The sequence below is a fragment of the Coturnix japonica genome, chromosome 3, assembly GCF_054131305.1.
Source record: "Coturnix japonica strain WE chromosome 3, WE-NBRP24, whole genome shotgun sequence".
Taxonomy (NCBI): domain Eukaryota; kingdom Metazoa; phylum Chordata; class Aves; order Galliformes; family Phasianidae; genus Coturnix; species Coturnix japonica.
The window spans coordinates 36746353-36766937 of record NC_140665.1 but is presented as its reverse complement, the minus strand read 5'-3'; the positions used below and the strand labels follow the sequence as shown (position 1 = coordinate 36766937).

Sequence of the window (20585 nt, the reverse complement as noted above, 5' to 3'; positions counted from 1 at the left end):
ATTTGGCATTAATATTGGAAGGCAACTAAAACACCATACAAGTGGCTGAAGGTTGCTTGCTTTTCTTTTGCCTACAGCCTTCAATTCCATACCCAAGCACAGGTATGAACATGATGCCTGCAAAGGACAGACATGCTGTAAACAAAAAACTGTGTGCTTAATTGACAGAACATCTTGCTTATCATAGAATCATACTGTCTTAAACCAGTTTATGCTTTCAGCAATTTACAACCTCCATTGTTTGGTATTTACCTGAGTAATGTCTTGGTATTTTTAATCTGCTTTTATGAGAATATCAGTAAAAATAATTTAGGAACTCTGAAATTTTTCAGGAAGTCTTCTGATGTACAGGATATTTTGAATGTTTTAGAGAATGTTTGTCATATGCGTTAGAGGTATGCTTTTATGGTTGAGAATTAATGTGCAAGTTTTTGCTTTCTCTGTAAGAATCTCAGCTGGAACTTCTGTGTAGGTTACAATTGAAACTAGTTTTGTTGGTATTCAAATCTGCTACATAACTGTGCAAAGACATTATTTACTGCGGAAACATCTCAGGTTCTGTGACTTGTTTTCCTCATCATTTGTTCATGTCAGTGAAATACAAAGATACATGTACGTGCAATTAAAAAGTTGTCAAAACCTTTTAATTTTATATATATATATAAAAGGAAGATGTATTTTTATACTTATGAAAGTGCTTTAAAAATGAACTTACTTATATCCCACTTGGATTGGTGATATTGGCCAGTTTATAATGGATTTACTTACCTGGCAATGTGGTATATAATTAGTGGGTAAAGATAGCATGGTGAAGTAAATCAACAGAGAAAGCAAGGGAAAGACATTTGAAAATCCAGCCAACTAAATCCTGGATTAGCCTACTTTAATTAATCCTTCTATTTCCAGAGGGCATGACTTTAGTTCCTTCCTCACTACATGGATGTGTGAATGTTTCTTTCATCTCATCCTAAATCGATTTAGTCATTTAAATATGTAGTTGCTGAAACAAAAATGTTAACCATCACTACATGTGATAGTTCAGGAACTCTTAGGAAACCAGGATGAGGACTCTGGGACACAGTTGATGGGAGAAGGAATGGAGTCTTGAATGGAGAATGGGAAGTACAGTCACGTAAGAAGGCTAATTTGGCTCCAGTATTGCAGTGGTAATGCATGTTCATTGCTTAACATGCTTAAGAGAAAGCCTCAAGCAAGATAAAGGACCTTGAAGGCACACCTGCAGATTTGTCACTTGCAGATCTGCCACAGTAGTTGTGATATTTTTTGGATTACCTATGTTCCATTCTTACATCTCACCAGGGAGAGGCAATAATAATAAATTATACTTTTGTTTCCTAATTAGCAAATAATTGACCGTTCATAAAGCTGGAAAAAGAGAATAGAGGGAGAGGAAAAACAAAAAAAAAAAAACAAAAAAAAAACCCAAGCAAAGTGAAAATTGGCTCTTAGAAGTTTTTATATTGCTGAAAAAGTTCCTTTCAGATCTATTGCCATTTCTACTGTGAGTTCCTTTGCTCACTGTTGATATTCTTGTAATGCAGAGCATGGCACATGGTGCTACAGAATTAACTATTTCTGAACCGTATAGAAATGAGTGAATTACTTTTGACTCTGTAAATCATTCAGCTTTTACTTTGATCCTTTGATGTGATAAATACATTTTTCTTTCCTTGTGCTTTTGAACTTCTAAATGGTTGGATCCAAAGGTCTTCACTAACTGTAGCTGTTGTTGCTAACTAGTATTTATATCGAGGCCTCTCAAATATTACTTTGTCCAAAAGTGATCCAGAAAGCACCAGAATGCGATTAGCTCACTATACCGTTAATTGTGAATGTTTTCAGGAGTATCAGAGTTATCTTGATTTTATCGTTCATCTGAGGTCCGTATATAAAAACTTGGAGAGAAAAAGAGAGTGAGTGCATGAAAGAATGATGCTTTGCGGGCATGTGTTGGTTCAAAGTTGCAGTCTTTATTGCATGGATGATGAGAGTCCACTACAGCTTTTATAAAATATAGTATAACATTTCAATTGCTGCATTCAACGTTTTGTGCTGTAAATACAATATCAACATCTGAAAATAGAAGCCATTGACAAAAAGCAGAGGATTAAAACTTTCAATTTGTACTGTTCCATCTTACACACATTATAGAAAACAATTTAATATGAAGGCAGTGTAACTCAGAAATCTGATAGTAATTTCAGAACTTCACAGAGGATGCCATTTATTTATCATTCTGTAGTGCTGATCTTGTACCTTGAGCATTTTAATGCATTGAATTATGGTAGATAATTTTAAGAAATCTGAGATATAAATTCTGTTATAACAAGGGTCACCAGGAGATATAAATATATGTTAATATGCTCTTTCTTCACATAGAAGGCACAGAAAATAGTCATCAGAAAATTAATGTGTAACTGTAAATTATGTGATGCATATTTTTACTGAAGTAGGAGGGAAGGTGGAGGGGTAAGATCATTGTAAACAGCAAGGGATTTGTTCCTTGTTACTCATTCTAGCTAGAATAAATTATCCATAGGGGCTGCAGGTCAGCAACTTGTGGCTCTTGGATGAAAGCTTAACAAAGAGGGTGTTACTTGGATGCTGCTTGTGACCAACTTTTTTTACAAGAATTTGTGCATATTTGAATAAAGAAACTAAACTGCAAAAATAGTTGTCCACCTCCCAGAAAAGGCTGCCTTGCAAAACTCTGCCCCTTGATGCTACTTAGGAAGGTGGTGAAAACATTTAATTAAAGTCTTCCAGTGTTGCAAACTTGTCTAGTTACAATATTCTTGTAGCTCCTGTACCCCAACTCATGTTAGAAAATAGCTTTGTACTGAAGTTGGACCTATAATTTATAGGGTTAGTTTGTATGGCTGGGAGGAACCTTTCACTTTTAGGTCACTCTTTTGAAACCAGGCCAGGTGAATAACTGACAAGGTTGATAACACATGCATAGTGTCTATGAGATGAGTTGTAGTCCCAGTTTAGCACTTGAGGGGACAGGTGTCCCCATCATTTAAATGACCAGAAATGGCAGCTTCATTGGAGATGCCCAAAACTGGTCTTATTAGTGAGAGGTTGGGGCAGTGACTTTTCATTCTGGAGGTGAAAGCTAAAGCAATTTCTATTTGTAAAAATGTGCTCTCAAATTGCATCTGTGGGGTTATTCACAGTCATTGCTATTCTTAACAGTTCCCTGAGTGATTTTTTTTCTCCATACCCAAATGACTGGCACATTTATAATTCAGGAACTGTTTAAGGAAGGAAAGATAACTGGCAGGCAACTAGATTTGCAGTAGTAGGTAACTGGTTTGTGCTAAACATCTGACTTCCATTTTTTTAAATGTAAAACTAACTGCGGATGATTGAGAATAGATACTGAAGATATTGGCAATGACTACATGCCATTTTTCTTGTGCTCACAGTCAGTTCTCTTAACTTGGAGTGTTTTATTTACATGACATAGTTCTATCAGTTTTTTTACTCTCTCTTACTACTCTTTCTTTATTGGGTATTTTTTTTCAGGATGGCATTTGAGCACCTTAAAAGCCATGGTGTATTTTCACTGCAGTAATGTTGTGGGATATAAAGAATTTATGGTTCTTATTATCCTTGGATACAGACACTGACACTTAAAAGTACTCAACTATGTCTAACATCTGCTCCTATTGTTGTTAAGTGGTTTGTGGTCCCATATTAGAAATCATGGATCATAAAATGCTCAGCTTTTATGCATATATGTGTGTATATATATGTTAATTGATATATGGTGTCACAGAGTTAGGAAGGAGACATAGGCATACAGTTTCTTCTCCAGGATCATAATACAGACTTTGGGCACTGTATGTACACAAAGAATATGTCATTACATCTACTTTCATTTTAATTTGCTTTGTGTTTAACTTTCTGTGACTGCTCTCCTGTCTATTGACTGAATCTTCTTTATTCTGTTGCATTTCTTCAGCTTTGTTTCTCTATTATTCTATCTTCACCTTTCCACTTCCTTTTTTTCAATTTTCATGCTCAGGACTGATTTCACACAGTAAGGCTTTCATGCCTTAGCACCTCTCTGTCTTTTCCGCACATCTCAGGTGATCTAATAAAGGTATTGTCTGCCTGTTCCTAGTAAAACAATATTGTAACTATTTTACCCCCCTTTTAAGGGCTTATGAAACCTCATCTTCATTCCTTTCATCCTTCTTGAGGACAGTGCATGTAGAAACATACGCTGAGTTTCCCTTACATCTTCCTATCTCGCGAGTTTTCTTCTGTTTTATGCCAACAGGATGATGTAACTTTTCTCCGTTGTCTCCTCTGAAAGGAAGGTCTATCATCACTCTGTAATGAATGGCTCCATAATCTTAACATTTCTCAGGGTTCAGGCTTGCCAGATTATTCTTGAAGAAATATTTACACGCTCTGTTTGGTTTTGCTTGTTTGTTTTTTTTTAATTGTGAGCACTGTAAAACAGACATGCAATCATTCAGAGGGCCACATATTTTACAGGAAACCCTAGACTTACAGGGGATTAGACCACCTGCTTTTTAAGGATTGAGGTTTCCCTGGGCTGCTCCCTGCATACAGAACACAGAAGAATGCTAGCATGACTTGTACTGTACTTTGTGTGATGAATGCTTCCCTTGGGTGATGTCGCCAGTGAAAAATAAAACTAAGGAACTGGGATGATATCCCACACTACAGCTGATCTGCTGTAGTGGAAAAGTACATCAACATACCATCTCTGGCACCATTTGTTCAGCTATATAGAGGGATGTGCTGAAGCAGGGAAGGCTTTACTCAACTTGATTTGGGGATCTTGTGGTAAAACTTCTACTAACTTTTCTTGTGAGATGGTTTCATGATACACTTTCCGTTGTTCCTAGAAATCTGGCTTTGAGGTACTGCCTGTGGTTTGAGGGTTTCTTTTTGATGGCTTTTGGGAACATGCTAAACATTTCCTTCACCTTAGACTTCATGGCATTCTTCACCATACTTTCACTGTGCTTCATTTGAGTTGTTACTGTGCTTGTTTTGGTACAATTGAGTTGTACATGGTGAACTGCCTCTCCTGTTGCAGTTACTCTAGTTGTCTTATTGAGATGTCCCATGTTAGTAACATGTAACGTATTTCAAACATGCACCACCTATTGCAGTGGGAAATAAGGGGACGGTTGATGATTCCAAGCAGTAAGATGTAACATTTTAGTTGTTTTCAATTCAGGGAAATATAGTTCTGCACTAAATGAGCAAAAGGTGGAACTGCAGAAAACCTAATGATGCCATGTGTGATCATTGGTCTACATCAAACTGGTCTATCAGCAATTTTCTACTGTTTTTCACCTTCATGCTCTTTTTTTTTGAGGTGGAGGTGGGCAGAATTAAATATTTAAGAGAATGAGGGCTAACACAGACAGTGTCTCAAGCCCAAGAAGAATCCCTCATCCTGAAGTCATTTGAATGCTGTGTAGACACAGGAGGTAGGAGGTCATGTTGCAGGATCATGACTTAGATTTTAAAACATGCATAACAGACAGATGGGCAGCTCTTCAAGGGGGAAACCTCAGTCTTGCCTGTGGGAATGTTCTGGCAGAGCTCTCCGTAGCACTCTTGCTGTGTGCTTTGAACACAGTAATGTTCCATATAACTACAGAGTGAATCACTGCATCCCACTTAGGCTGGAAGTAATGAAACCCCCCAGCCAGCACAAGCAGAGGGGAAAATTACTTTAGGAGAAGGGCTGTAAAACAGTGTCTTAAGAAACAACTCTATTAGACTGAGATAATTGGGGACAGCATGTATATATACACACACACACACACATATATATATATGTACACGTATATATATATATGTATATTTATACATGCACACAATTATGTTTGAATGGTTGTAATTGAAACAAATTGTCTACATGTGTGGTTTCCTGCTCTGCATATTAAAATTTAAGACCTGCTTAAAGTGAGTTATACTCTTCTTAATAGATACAGGAATTATTGAACTTCCTATTAACGCAATGTTTTCCTTAAATTTCCTACATTAAAACTGGATATATTTATATTTAATATTTTCTATGGGAACACTGCAGAAAGACTAGACACACAAAAACCAAATATCTTACTGAGACCAGCTTTCCTTCTGGTAGGGGGGCAGATGAGCAGGAAGATGCATTTTTAAGTCAGTGTGATTTTTCAAACTTATTATAGCAGACAAAGTCATTTGTGTTGGAAAGAGTGAAAAGTCGTGTTAACCTTTGTAACAAGCTGTAAATTAGAGATATGTGCCTACTATCACAGGGACATATGAAGCTTCTTACTATAGTATCTTTCTACTATTCAGGCTTTGAAACATTATCAAAAGTAAGTTATCATTACACCCACAAGAAAATGCACGTGTGGACTTCCTCAGGAGTGTATGACAGTTGAGCTGTCAGAGGTACCACTTTTTCTGCTAAAGCACAGCCTTCCTTGTGCCTGCACAGCAGTGTTTGTACTATGGAGCAGGTGTACCCTGTTATTTCTTGGTATTAGCTGCAATTGATTGATAGTTAATTGGGATTATCTTCTTGTTCTGTCTTTCGATTGCAATTCTACTTGTAAAGTACTTGTAAAATAAAGAGGCCTGAGTAAATCGACAGATATGTTTATTTTGCTCTGGTACTTTCTTTGCAGTCACAGGTCCAAATATTGTCAGTCTTCACAGTGAGAATATGGGAGGCATGGAACAAAAACTGTGCTCCTTTTTCTAATTAGCTTTTCCAAAATGTTCTTGTGACAGCAATGGAGTTATAGTGCATGAAGAGAAAGTTTGAGGCTCTGCAAATTTCTTGGCTTTCTGCCTTACATCCTCTCCTATGTAGTCTCTTATCCAATAATGTCACCTAAATTTCTCTGGTAGTAATAGATTTAGAAAGGAGGGGTTTGTTTGTTTGTCTTTTGTAGAGTGATCCATGGTAAACTGGTAAATAAATTCTAAAGAGAAATATCTAGCTTTCTAAGTCCTCATGGCTTCTGGTATTCAACTTGGTGCCTTCAGTCCTGCCTTACTTCTCTGAGCAATCTGATACTCTGAGATGCGTCCAGCAGAAAAAGGAATTTGCTTTGTGTAAGTCATTTAATAGCTTTTAAATCCCAATGGATTACAGAGTTGCAGGATACTGTATGCTGGCTGTATCTTGATCTTCAGAACTTAAACGTGCCTTGAATTGCTCCTTAATAACTATTAATAGAACTGTTAAAATCAAAGTGGTGAGAATTCAGGTTTGGAACAAGTGGTATCGTGATGAGAAGAGAAGGGTGAGGTGTTCAATGAAATGTGAATTATGGAAAGTGTTAAAATTTGCAAGTGAAATTTCGAGGTAGATTTAATTATTAAGTCAACTGGTTGCGTCACTGAAACAAATGGTAAATGATCCCTTAAGTAATATTCCTATTGCTATCTTTAAGTAAAGAAAGTAAGCCAACTTGGAAGGCACCAGGCTGTGAAGCCATATGCGGAAGAGTCTGCTGTAATGTTCTACTCCTTCCTATTCTGTTACTGGGATCAAAAATTAAGTAGTCTGATGAGCAGGTGAGAAGAAAGGAGGCAATGAAAATTGAGATTTAGGATATCTTTTAATTTTTAAAGTAATTACGCTAAATCACAATATGTAAGCATAGTAATGACTATTAAACAAATTTGCCTTCATGTGTAGATCTTCTATAGAAGCGTTTGCAAACAGAATGCAGTACAGTATTGCTTCTAACTGAGCAATCATTTGCATCTTCATGAAAATCTACAACAAGAATCATAAGGAGGATCCAGGAAAGTACAGGCCTGTAAGCCTGTAGGTGCCAAGGAAGGTTATAGAACAGATCATCTTGAGAGAGATCACGCAGCATCCTGGCTTGTGTCAGGAACAGTGCAGCCAGCAAGAGCAGGGAAGTGATCATCCCCCTGTAGCTCTGGTGATGCTGTAACTCAAATACTGTGTTCAGTTTGGGAAACCTCACTATAAGAAAGACATTGAGGCCCTGGAGTGTGTCCAGAGAAGAGCAAGAAAGCTGATGTAGGAGCTGGAGTAAAAGTCTTATCAAGTGTGGCTGAGGGAACTGGGGTTGTTTGGTATGGAGAAGGGTTAGGAAAGATCTTTATTACTCTCTACAACTCCCTGAAAATGGAGGTTGTAATGAGATGGGAACTGTTCTCTTTTCCCATGTAGGTAAGCAGTAGGTCTAGGGGGAATGGCTTCAAGTTGTGCCAGGGAAAATTCAGATTGCATGTTAGGAAAAATTCTCTGAGAGAATGGTCAGGTGCTGGAATGGGCTGCCCAGGGAGATGGTTGAGTCACTGGAGGTGTTGTACTAAGGGATATGATTTAGTGGGAAGGTATTGGTGGTAGGTGGATGGTTGAACTAGATGATCATGGAGGTCTTTACCAACCTTGGTGATTCTGTGATAATCTGGGATAAGAATTTTGAACTGTTGTTGTTCCAAATTTCCTAGACAGCTATGGATGTCTCTGTTGCAGTGTTTACTCAAAGCAAATGCTTTGGAAAATGTTATGTTGATAGTTTCGTTTATTTATATTTATTTACTATTACAGACGTTTACAGCTTGGTGCAATTCCCACCTCAGGAAAGCAGGCACACAGATTGAGAACATTGAGGAGGACTTCAGAAATGGTCTCAAACTGATGCTGCTCTTGGAAGTTATTTCAGGTTGGTTAAAGTTTGCTATTTTTTCTTCTCCACTGTTCAGAGATGCAGTCACCAAGGCACACTCAAAATGCCCGCGAGTGGGAAAGGAATAGCTCATGTTGTAGACACGCAGTGAGGATGAAAAAGGGAAAAAGGACTTTTCATGAAGAGCAGTTTACATTTTTAAAGGAGGTTACAGTGGAGGTTTTTAAACGATCATTCTTTGTGAAATAGAGTCATATTTTCTAAAATAATTGTTTTTCATGATCATCTAAGTATGTAAATTCAACCAAACGTGTCAATTTATTTTCTAAAATGGGTTGATCTACTGCCTTGAATAAGGCTGTTAAAAGCTATCAATCTTGGTCACGTTTGAGAGGATGCTAGAGAGTCCAGAGTCCAGGTCCAGGTTTTCTTTACAGGCAGGTAGCGGTGATGAGAATATCCTTCTCTCTGGCTAATCAAGTACTCTAAAGTAGATGGTAACAGTGAAACAGAGGTCTAGACTCAGGAATTACTTGCATACTTTTCAGATGTTTTTAGTGTTCAGAGCATGCTCATTCTTCTACTCACTTGAGTGTTGTAGCCAGGTGTATATAACAGTGAACACATTCATTTTGTTATCCTGTAGGGGAAAGACTACCGAAACCAGACAGAGGGAAAATGCGCTTCCATAAAATTGCTAATGTCAACAAAGCTCTGGATTATATCGCCAGCAAAGGAGTGAAACTTGTGTCCATTGGTGCAGAAGGTATGTAATAGATCTTGACAGTGGACCTAACTTAGGTTCTAAGCAGTCACATTGCAGAAGTATAGATAGAGACGCTGGTACAAATTGTGCTATCTATGGGTAACTCAAAAAGCCCTTAATACTGATGGCTCGCTTATAGCTCTGAAAGAGAAAGAGGTGGAAATGTGTGGACACCTGAGGAGGGATTGGGGCATGACTGTGCTCTAATATTTGTTTCTCTTTGAGGTTAAATTGACTTGTCTGTAGCTGTTTCAGTGGGTGTTCAAATGGTGATTTGCTCATTTTGAGCTTTATTTTTTTCCTGTATGTTATTAAAAATAACTGTTAGAAATCAGGTTGGATTCTAGGGTATGCTTTATTGAATCAGATCTTTTTTTACCATTAGGAACTGGGACTTACTTCCATTTTATTATGTGCATGGCAGGTGTGCTTCTAAAATTCAGGGGTAAAGTTAAGAGAGTGATCAAAAGAAATTCTAGCAGCTGGGGAGGGCTGAACATATGAAGAAAGTGGGGTGGAATTTATTTATTGAAGTTCATTCATCATATTTGCACAGCAGAACATCAATGAATATTAAAATAAAACCATGTAGCTAGCTACATAATGATGAACGTAAACTGAGCAAAGTAAGACAGGCTCTGACTGCAAGTGAACCTAGGCCTTCTGTGAGATTCAAATGATGTTATAACAAAGACTAAGGTTACAGAAGCACAGAATTGCAGGGGTTGGAGGGGACCTCGAGATTGAGTCCAACCCCCCTGCTAAAGCAGGTGCTCTACAGTAGGTCACACAGATGGGCATCCAGGTGGGTTTTCAGAGTCTCCATAGGAGAAACCACCACCTCTCTAGGCAACCTGTGCCAGTGCTCCGTCACCCTTACCTTAAGGAAGTTCTTTTGCATGTTAGTACGGAACTTCTCATATTCAAGTTCTAAGCTATTACTCCTTGTTCTATCACTGTGCACCACCAAGAAGAGTCTGGCCTCATCCGTTTGTCTCCCACCTTCCTTTAGATGTTTATAAACATTAATCAGGTTCCCTCTCATTCTCTTTTTTTTTCCCTGAGGCTGAACTCAGCCTTTCCTCATGTGCGAGGTGCTCCAGACCAGAGGGCCAGAAAGATGATTGTTTCTTAGGAGTTCACTGTCTTTTTTGAACTGGTGAACCCAGAATTGGACACAGTAGTCTAAATGTGGCCTCACCAGGGAAGATCAGGGTAGACAGGGAAGATCACCTATGTCAACTTGCTGGCCATTCTCTTTATGACTCTGTAGAATTATCTGGTCCATGCATCTGTAGAAGCAATGGAAGAATCTACTAGCATTTGATGATTCTACAACAGGTTTACCCACCCTTCATTAAATATGTTATGGCTTTGCCAGTGCTCCAAACTCCAAAAGAAATGAGTTCCTCAGGGCAGAGCATTTGGACTGTCTGGACTCACCCTTAATTCATTGGTGTCTGAAGCGTGTGGGCCATCTGAGTCCAAAACCATGCCATCTATTTTTAGATGCATAACAGGAACATTTATGGGACTATATCATCAGTGGGTGTTGTAGTTTAAATTCATAGTGGCCAGCCAAGCTCTGCACACGTACTCTCTTGCTCTAACCAATGGGATGGGGAAGAGAATCAAAAAGCCAAATGTAAGAAAACTCGGTTGGTTGTGATGGCAACTGTTTAACAGGTAAAGTAAAAGCTGCATACGCAAGCAGAGAAAAATAAGGAATTCATTCACCACTTTCAATTGGTAGGCAAATGTTTAGCTATTCACAGGAAAGCAGAGCATAGTAGATACTTGGGAAGGCAAATGCTGTAACTCTGAATGTCCCTGCTTACTCCTCCTTTCGCTGTAACTTTTATTGTTGAACATGCCACCATATGACATGCTGGGATCAGCTGTCCTGGCTGTGTCCCTTGTGTTCTCTGCCAACTTTTTACGCACCTCTGGCCTCCTTGCTGGCAGAGTGTGAGAAACAGAAAAGACCTTGACTCTGTGGGAATCTTTAAGGTCCCTTCCAACCCAAACCATTCTATGGTTTGTGTTATCAATACAATTTTCATAACAAATTGAAAACTAAAAAGTACCATTTGAGATACTATAAAGAAAATTAACTCTATCCCAGTAACTAGTACTGTGGGAAAGAAAGGCAATTCCCAAACTCACTTCAGATCTCAGAAGAGCTCTAACGAATTTCAGAAGTCCTTGTTCCCCTCCATCAATTGTACAGGCAGCAGGTGTAGCTCAGTTAAATGAAGTGGAATGGAAAAATTTGCTTCTACCTTAATTCTCTGCAGTTATGGGTGTTTTAAGAATGACATGGCATTGAGCAGACAGTAGAGGGTACTGAAGAGATAGTTTATGTATGGAAATGAAAATCAAGCATACGGGAGCTTGTCTGATAGTTGGTGTGGAAATACTGAGAACACAGAGTATAGAGCAAAAGAATGGTAGTTTGTGTCCTGTCGCGCTGGGACTCTCATCTGAAAGCACAACACCTGTGATATCTCAGGTCAGACATTAAAAAAGTTTAAGCTAAATCTGCTGCTCCCCTTGAAAGCATCTGGTGTGAATTTAGACCATCAAAACAGGTAATTCCCTCTGGAAGGGAGGAATGACAAGGAGCAGTTACCCATTACAGATACTCTGTAAAGTGACGTCCATCCTTTCATTTATATTTCTTGCTGTGTGTAACAACAGGCTATAATAAGGGAGGAGATGAAGGGGATGTTCTTGGCTGTGCTGCAGGCTCTTATTGCTTGTTTCTGGAATTCTCAATCTGTAAGAAGAGAAGATTAGAAGTAAAGCTTCATTCATTGATATTTTAAAACTATTTTAAATTCTTGCATGGAAGCAGAGGAGAAAAATACAGTATTACTATTATAGCTTACAAGTAAAGAGAAACCTGTCATTGTAAGACATTGCGCTATCTCAAGTATGGCTACTAATGCACATTAGATTACATCTGTGTGGGCAGGGGCAGATAGATTCGTGTGCCTTCCCCTCCTACTCTAAACAGGCTGAACACAAAGCTTTGGCGGAGACACACTTAGTGCCCTATTAAGTTTATCACATCCTCTCTGCTTAAGTTCTCTAAAGCACAGTGCTGTGCTGATGCAGCAATGTAGTCTTGTATCTGACTGGATATAGTTTCATGGTGTAGGACCTCTGGCACCAGTACCTGTTTGAACAGTCCCTACTCCCCTTTGTCCCGCATTCTTGCTCCCACACTTCTCTGCCCTACCCTTGCACTTGGGCTGACAACTGTTTTTGTAACTGTCCTGGTGATTGGATCAGTAACCTGATCTGGATTTAAAACGCATTCCACTTCTTTTTTATTTTGTTGCTTTTTTCAGCATTATTGGCTGGACACTCCTTATAGTAGGAGGGTAGAAAGTAATGCCAGCAAGGAGGCAGAATGCAGGCTTTTTGAGCAACATGTATCGTTATGAACATCTTCAACCTCTTAACTTACTGCCCACCCATATGGCATGAGCCATGTGGGCTTGTCTACACCCATCAGTTTTGGCATTCTCTGAGTTACATGGATATCTGGAATACTTAATTTCCAGAGCATGAAGGTTTTGTATCTAAACCTGTTGAAGATCAAGTTTTATTACGTGAAATACTGAGTGGAGAGCACATAGACTGAAGAGGGCCAAATGGCCTTTAAAATGGAGCCCCCAAACAAAGATTAAACTTTAATTCCTGTGAGATATCAGTTCAATTTAATATTTTCTGAGGGACCAAGAATATTCCTTATAGCCATTGTTAGTGCTCTGAAGACTGGCTTCCTTGGGCTATTGGAGGAATGAACAGGGAGAGGTGATCACCTTTAACTGTGGTGCTGAGCAAAAGTCCAGTTCGGCTCCTCTGATCTGCATTGTGGAAGAACATTTCTCGCCCTTGATCAAAATGATGAGCTAAAAGCTCATCAGAAAGCTAAAGCTAAAGATGTGCAAATAATCCTCAAGAGCCACTAGTACTCCAGAAAGGTGTTTTCCCTTAAGCTAATGAACAGACAGAAAACTACAAGTGTGTGAGGACTCGATTTGCAAAGTAATTGCATCCTGAAGAACAAAGGGAAGAACAAAGATATATAACTATAAAAGATAAGTATCCTTTCAAAGGGAAGCCATACTGCATTGCTTTTTCTTGGCAGGAGGAGGGAAAAATACAGAATACCAAATGATGTGTGTCTGATAAAAAAGGGTTAGATTAAAAAATGAATAATATCAGATCCAAATATCAAAGCAGAATTTTAAAAGATAAGACCTTGCCACATTGCTTTGCCTATCTTTTTACCTTGGTAGTTTTTATTGTCCCCTCTTGCACTTCCCATCTCTTCTAATAGTTCAACAATGCTTTTTCCCCATAAGGCTGTAGCTTTGCATATGTGAGGTGCAGGAACTGTGTTCCTGTCAGAGCAAACACACACCATGAAGAAAATGTCAGTAAGTCCTCTACTGATCAGTGGAGGAAAATGATCGGCATTAATATTTTTTTGACACTGATACCTTTCAACATGCAGTGATTTTGTTCTCCCTCTGTTTAGATATTTTTTCACATCTTTTGTATGTGTTGTTTTGGGATGGATGTTCTGGACTGGTCAAAATGCAGTGAAATACATATCTGAGAGGGGAAGAAAGTAGCTATGAGCCCCAATTAAGTTTAGAGATTTGAAGACAATTGAGGTCTTTCAAGGCAAATAAGGTAGTAATAGTGCAAAGTTAGGTTAGAATTCTGGAAAATGAAAGTAGAATGCAAGGAGGAAAGCAGAAAACTAGCCATTCATTTATAAAGTTGAGTTATCACACTAAGAAAGCATAAACAAGTGATAGGTAAGATGCCTCCTATTGCATTTGTTAATTCCAAAGGTTCAAATGACAGCTTCTGTTGCATACTAGTGCAAATTAGCGTGTATCTCAAGTCCTGTGGCCAGCAGCTGTTTTGTTCTGTGGAAGTTGTCCCTGGATTCAGGCAACCTTAAAGTACAAAGTGAGTTCGGTTCCTTCTGGCACCTCTTTCAGCATTCCATGTTAGACTGAGGAAATTCTTTCTATTCCCTCCCCAGAAGATGATCAGTGGGCCCACAGGCAGCCACAGCTGCTCTGCTTCTTGTGCAGGGCTGGAGGTGGCTTTCAGGCAAGGGAGCAGCTGGTGCCTTCCCTGCCTCACTGCTCATTTGGTGTGAGGTGGCTGGAAAGAGCCTGCAGCTCCCTTCTATCATCCTCCCACCTCCTTCACTTTCCAGTGCTGGACTCTCCTTATAGTCTCACTGTGGTCCTTTAAGTATCTCATCATTCTTTTCAGGCTGATTTTGTGTTATCATCACAGTTTAGTGTTTCAGTGGTATATTTTTTTGTAGTTGAAAAAGTGAAGTGGTTCAGTGTACTGTACAGACAGTGTAGGAGCACTGGATTTTAATTGGCTGAAGGAATGCCTCTGTATCTGTAGAAGGCTTGGAAAAAGCATATTGCTAACACCCCATGGACTCTAGCAGTCTTGAAACAAATTGAAAATCCAGAAGTCATAGAATGGTTTGCGTTGGATAGGGCCTTTAAGATCATCTAGTTCCAGCCCCCCTGCTATAGGCAGAGATACCTCCATCAGCCTCCTGGTCATACTTCTCTTGATGCAGCCCAGGATACAATTGGCCTTCTGGGCTGCAAGTGCACGTTGCCAGCTTGTATTGAGTCTTTCATCAACCAACACTCCCAAATCATTCTCAGGGCTTCACTCAAGCTGTTCTCTGTCCAGCCTGTGTTTGTTTCGATTTCTCTGACCCAGATGCTGGACCTTGCACTTGGCCTTGTTGAACTTCATGAGGTTGGCATGGGCCCACCACTCAAGCCTGTCCAGGTCCCTTTGGATAGCATCCCTTCTCTCTAGTTTGGTGCAAACTCACTGAGGGTGCACTCAATCCTGCTGTTGTGGGGAAAAAACAAAAAGAAAGGTTAAAAATCTCACTTTGTATTAAAAGGTACATAAACATGTATAAATATCAGTGTTGTAAGACATCTACAGTCTCATGGTCATGTTTCTAAACTGCTTGGCAGGAAGCTGTGTATCTTAGTTTCCAGAGGTGCCGTGTCCTCTGAGCTGTTCTTCGTATCTAGCCTGTGCTGGTACCAAGGATAGTATTTAGCTTTAAATATATGTTTCCCCTTGGGCAGTATCTATTGAAGTCAGTCTGAAAGGTAACTTTGTGAGATGGCTGCAAATAGCTGGAGAACAGGCTTATAGCAGGGAAGAGATAAAGGGACCGTAACCTCAGTAATCTTCTGTCCGACTGTCAGGGTAGCAGAAACGTGAGTCTGTTGAAAAATGAGCCCAGATGAACTCTGTAGACAATAAATTATGGTAGAAATGTAACATATTAACTAGATACATATGTTTAGGAGAAAAGAAAAATTGCATTTAAAATATACGAATTTATCTTTTTCCACCTTAGAAATTGTTGACGGCAATGTGAAAATGACTCTGGGTATGATCTGGACCATCATCCTCCGCTTTGCTATTCAAGATATTTCAGTGGAAGGTAAGTGTAACGCTTCCATGTTAAACAGGAGATTTGTTCTACAGTGTTATTAAATAGATTGTACACAAGTGCGATGAGTGTTTTAAGAATGAATTATTTTTTCACAGAAAGTGATATCTCTGCTTTGTGACAAAATACATTTCTGGAGGGAAGAAACAATTACTAAAATGGAGAAGTTCTGGTCATGTCCCTTGGTTATAAGATAGATAGAAACAAGTTTACGTTCATGAGTTTCAGTGGCCTGAATCTATGCTGTACTCTGTGTGGTGGTCCTATTTTCAAAATGCTTTTCTAGACTTGTGCATTTCTATCCTTCCTTGCAAAGATATCTGACTATGTTATATCTCTCTGTCATGTTTTTTTTTCCTCTGCTTCAGGATTTTTTCTTAACATTCAGTTGGTAACTGTCTCCAAAGAGCGTGTTGTTTTTAAAGCTTTCTTTAAAATCCCCTGAAAAGTCTGGGTTGCTAGGAACTAATCTCAGTTTTCAACACAACTAGTGCCAATTCAAGGTTAGCGTGCTGTCCTGCCTATCATTGTCAAATGTTAGCTGTAGACCTAGAAGTCTCATTGACTCGGATGCTCACAGCATACAAATAATGATTTATCCTGTATTTATTCTTCTGCATAAGCAGAAGTGCAAAAGCACGTTTCATGTAGGCACCAACTGAATCTGTTGTGCTTACTTCAATTATTACATTTGTATTCAGCATTTTTCTCCAAGTGTATGTTCTGCTGCCCGATTAATGTAATTTCTTAAACTGCTAATATTCTGGAAATATTATGTAGGCCAGGACTCTGAGTTGTTCCGGTTGAACTGATGTCTCTGTCATAATGGAGCCTCTCTAGTCCATTTGCATGACTGTCTCTTAGGATTAAATGTTAGTTTATGCTAACCAGTTTTTGGTGAATGCCCACCTTTAAGATGAGAAGATAAGAATTACTTGAACTCTTTTTACATCTTCTTATGCTCTGGTGTCTGTTACAGAGACCTCTGCCAAAGAAGGGCTGCTGCTGTGGTGTCAAAGAAAAACTGCTCCTTATAGAAATGTCAACATTCAGAACTTCCATCTTAGGTAAACTTTCATTATTTCAAGAGCTTAGAAGCAGTCTTATGCTAGGTCAGGTTTTTCCCCCCATAATTGCATAAGTGAATTTCACTCTTCACTGTTAACGTGGGCTTTTCTTCAAATTCTTACAGTGTGTGTTCAGTCTTACCTTGGTTAGCCTTCTGTGCTATTTATCCTGTTTATGGAGTTACTATTTAAGAAACAAAACATCCCTACTCCACACAGAACAAACATATGATACTCTTAGATGTCCCTTGTATATGGCAATATCTAAATGCATAATGATGTAACAAATGACTACTTTTAAATGAGAGCCACTGGTAGGTATAGGATGGTCTTGGCAAAAACACCAATGTGTTCAGCACAGACGTTTCATTTTGATGAATCAATCTTCATTATTTTGTAAAATAATAATAAATAAGGAACCAAAAAAGTGAGTCATTACCCAGCAGTAGCATTTAAAATACACTCACTTTCATCATCAGGATCATTACCTAAGCTGCAAAATTTAGTGAAGCTCTGTCTTGTGGTTCTGCACATCTAGTAAGGCCTGTAAAGGGACCTCCAGACCATACATAGGCTACTTGCTTTTGGGACTTCACTCAGCTGGTTCCTGTAGCTGTGCTGGTGATCCACCTGATGTGGATCTGTGATGTGTGATCTGCCATTTGCACTGTGTAACCATGGGATTTTACCTTCCTTGAAACCTCTGGAGAACTTACCAGGGCTCTGTATCACAATGTTTTGGGTTTGTAGAATTCATTCGTCTTGTGAAGCTCTAAGAGCACGTGTAATAGTGATAGAGAAGATACAGTTCACTTGTGCATCCACAGATGGAAGAATTTGATGTACAGTCCCTACAGCCTTGAGAAATCTCAAATTTGTAATGTTTTATTTGCCTTGAAAGTATAGCAGTGTATTTTAGTAAAGCTTTATATGGATGCAGGGAGTAGTATTAATTATGGTACCAGAATCTTAGTGTTTATGTGTACATATGCTGGCTCTGATACATGGCGTGGGGAAAACATGTCAAACAGAAGTACCTTGATTTGATATTTGCGTAGGGTTTTTTTTCTCTTATACAACTGCTTTAGAGCAGTGGAGATTTTTGCTGTCCAGACCATTTTAGTCTATGTCTTTTGGAAAATTTTGGTTACTTTGGTGCTCCTTTTGATTTAGTTCTAGCTTCTGAATGATTTTATGTTTTACAGTGCATGTAGTTTCTGCTTAGATATATTACGCTTTTATTCAATGTGGTTATATTATTTAAATGATTTATCTAGACTTCTCAATGACAGGTATTCCAACAGCTTTTACCTTATGTCTACCTTTAGTACCACACAGGTACTGCACAGCATACAAACTCAAGCCCACAGTCCTAGTGATCTGTTGTCATAAAGTATCTTCCAGAGTGATTGCTTCTAGCTGAAAGGAGCCTCTCATAATCTTTCCAAATAGATGTTATTCACAGCTCTATTCCTTTTCTATTCTTGCTTCGAAAGGTAGTGGACATGAAGTCACAGTTAAGTGTCAGACTTCAGGACTGACCTGTCATGTCTGTGGAACTTTTTAAATGAACTGAGATATTTTTTTACTTCATACTTCTATGAGCACAATGTAGTTGTGTCATTGAAATTATCTGAAATAAAAAGCTCAGAGGAATGAGAGTTGACAGAACATAATTGTCAGGATTTAACAGGGGGTGGGGGTGGGGGTTCCTGCTTCATTTTAAGCCTTGAGCGAGGATCAAACTGTAAAATGCTGTGACTTTATTCATTACTTTATTCCATTCCTTTCTTTTTTTTTTATTCCTCTGTTGTAAAGCTGGAAAGATGGCCTTGGATTATGTGCACTTATCCACAGACACCGACCTGATCTTATTGACTACTCCAAGCTAAATAAGGTCAACAGTCTGGACGGTAGAGCATGTTGTCCTGCAGTGATTTGGTTCACTTCTGGTTTGCTTACTTTGTTTCCTAAATGACAAGCTGAGGAGCACATACTAATTCTAACTAACTTTTATGCTCACTCCAAAAAATATTGTTTAGAGGAAAGGAGGCTGTGACGGTCCCTTGTTGTTCTTTCCTATCCGCTACAACGACTTCAATATTAATTGCAGAAAATCCATTTCTCAGCAGCCAGGCAGTTTGTCTTTTATGACGTGCCGTAAGGATGTTAAATCAAATACACTGAAATTCTCAATTCACAACTGATATGTGGTACAGACCATTCTGCTATGTGTCCGCTGTAAATAACTGTAGATTGCAGAGCTGTAAACAAGGACAAGATAATTAATTGTAAGATTGATTAGAACAAACTCTGCCCTAGGAATAAGCAGTTGTTAGGATTCCATAGAGAATATCCACTAGTTCTTACTTAATATTTCATTACACTTCTAACTATCCTTCCAGAAAGTGCAGATGAGATAGATACCGTAACTTATTTAGGTAGCATCGCATGGGGGTTACAGGCCCAATTTGTTACGTGGAAAAATGAATTTGTTCTAAAAGATGCAAGCTACTTTGGTTTGAGAGTGAGTAATGAAAATCAAGTTATAATCTTGGAATTTCTGAGTCGTATTACTGAAGAATAAAAACTGAAAAGACAGTGGCATGTTGGCATTTCGTGCAAGATCTCAATAAATTCATATGTTTTTCTTCCTCCAAAGTGAACATATTTTGGATTCTTTTGTGAATAACAATGAAACAGAAACCTTAATCATGGATTTAATTTGTTGAGTGCCACTTCTAATTGGTGAGAGAAATTGGTAAATCTTAGATAATACTTCTCATTTTATTCCCCTTTATGATAGATTCATTTTACTTGTGGAATCAGCTCTTATGAGAAACCCTTTTGTGGTGGAAAAGATGACAGAAGAAAATTTGAAAACTTTTGCCTGCTTTATAGTATGTTAAATTTGTGCTGGAACCCTCAAATTTTAGTGAAAATTAAATGAACTTCAACACGCACTGTTTAATTTAGGCAGTTGTTAAGACAACTGCAGATCTGAACAAAAGGACAAACAAACTGTCAGTACTGGATTCTTTAATTCTATATACTTCCTTTCATATGGATGGACAGGTGGATAGAATAGCTAAACTACCTGTCTCTGCATACATGCACCCAAGCTTGGCACAGACAAGTTAGTCTGACTGAGTTTGCACTTAGAAAAGTGGAACGTGGTACAGAAAACTTCTTGGTAAAACCAGTCTACATATGAATGTTAAGAAAAGGGAATAGCACATAAGCAGATCTGCTTCAGCATTACTATTTCCCTTTTAGAGGTTTCCAAAATAAGAACAGGTCAGGTTTCAAACTGAGGCTGAGCTGTGGCACGTAAAGCACATGCAGAAAAATCCTAAAATAGATCGTGCTTTTCTGTCCTGTCTGCATTTGACTGACTACTCATTTTGGTTACATTAACAGCTGTCTTGGTGTCCTGTTTCTTGGTTTCTTATCTCTTGCATGCTGTCTTTTATTTTTCTCACCAATGTGCTTTGTGTGAATTTGTAGCTGGAAAG

General features: G+C 38.7%; 1 protein-coding gene across 4 annotated transcripts in view; it reads left to right on the top strand.

The window, feature by feature from the left end:
* Positions 1-20585, top strand: part of ACTN2 (actinin alpha 2) — a 67363-nt gene that overhangs the window by 18418 nt on the left and 28360 nt on the right. For all 4 annotated transcript variants that reach the window (XM_085543336.1, XM_085543337.1, XM_015857896.3 and 1 more), the window contains exons 2-6: positions 8609-8723; positions 9334-9453; positions 15908-15994; positions 16983-17070; positions 18889-18967. In XM_085543336.1, coding sequence (XP_085399462.1) covers positions 8699-8723; positions 9334-9453; positions 15908-15994; positions 16983-17070; positions 18889-18967 — 399 coding nt within the window. In that variant the 5' untranslated portion in view covers positions 8609-8698. The remainder of the gene's footprint in view (positions 1-8608; positions 8724-9333; positions 9454-15907; positions 15995-16982; positions 17071-18888; positions 18968-20585) is intronic.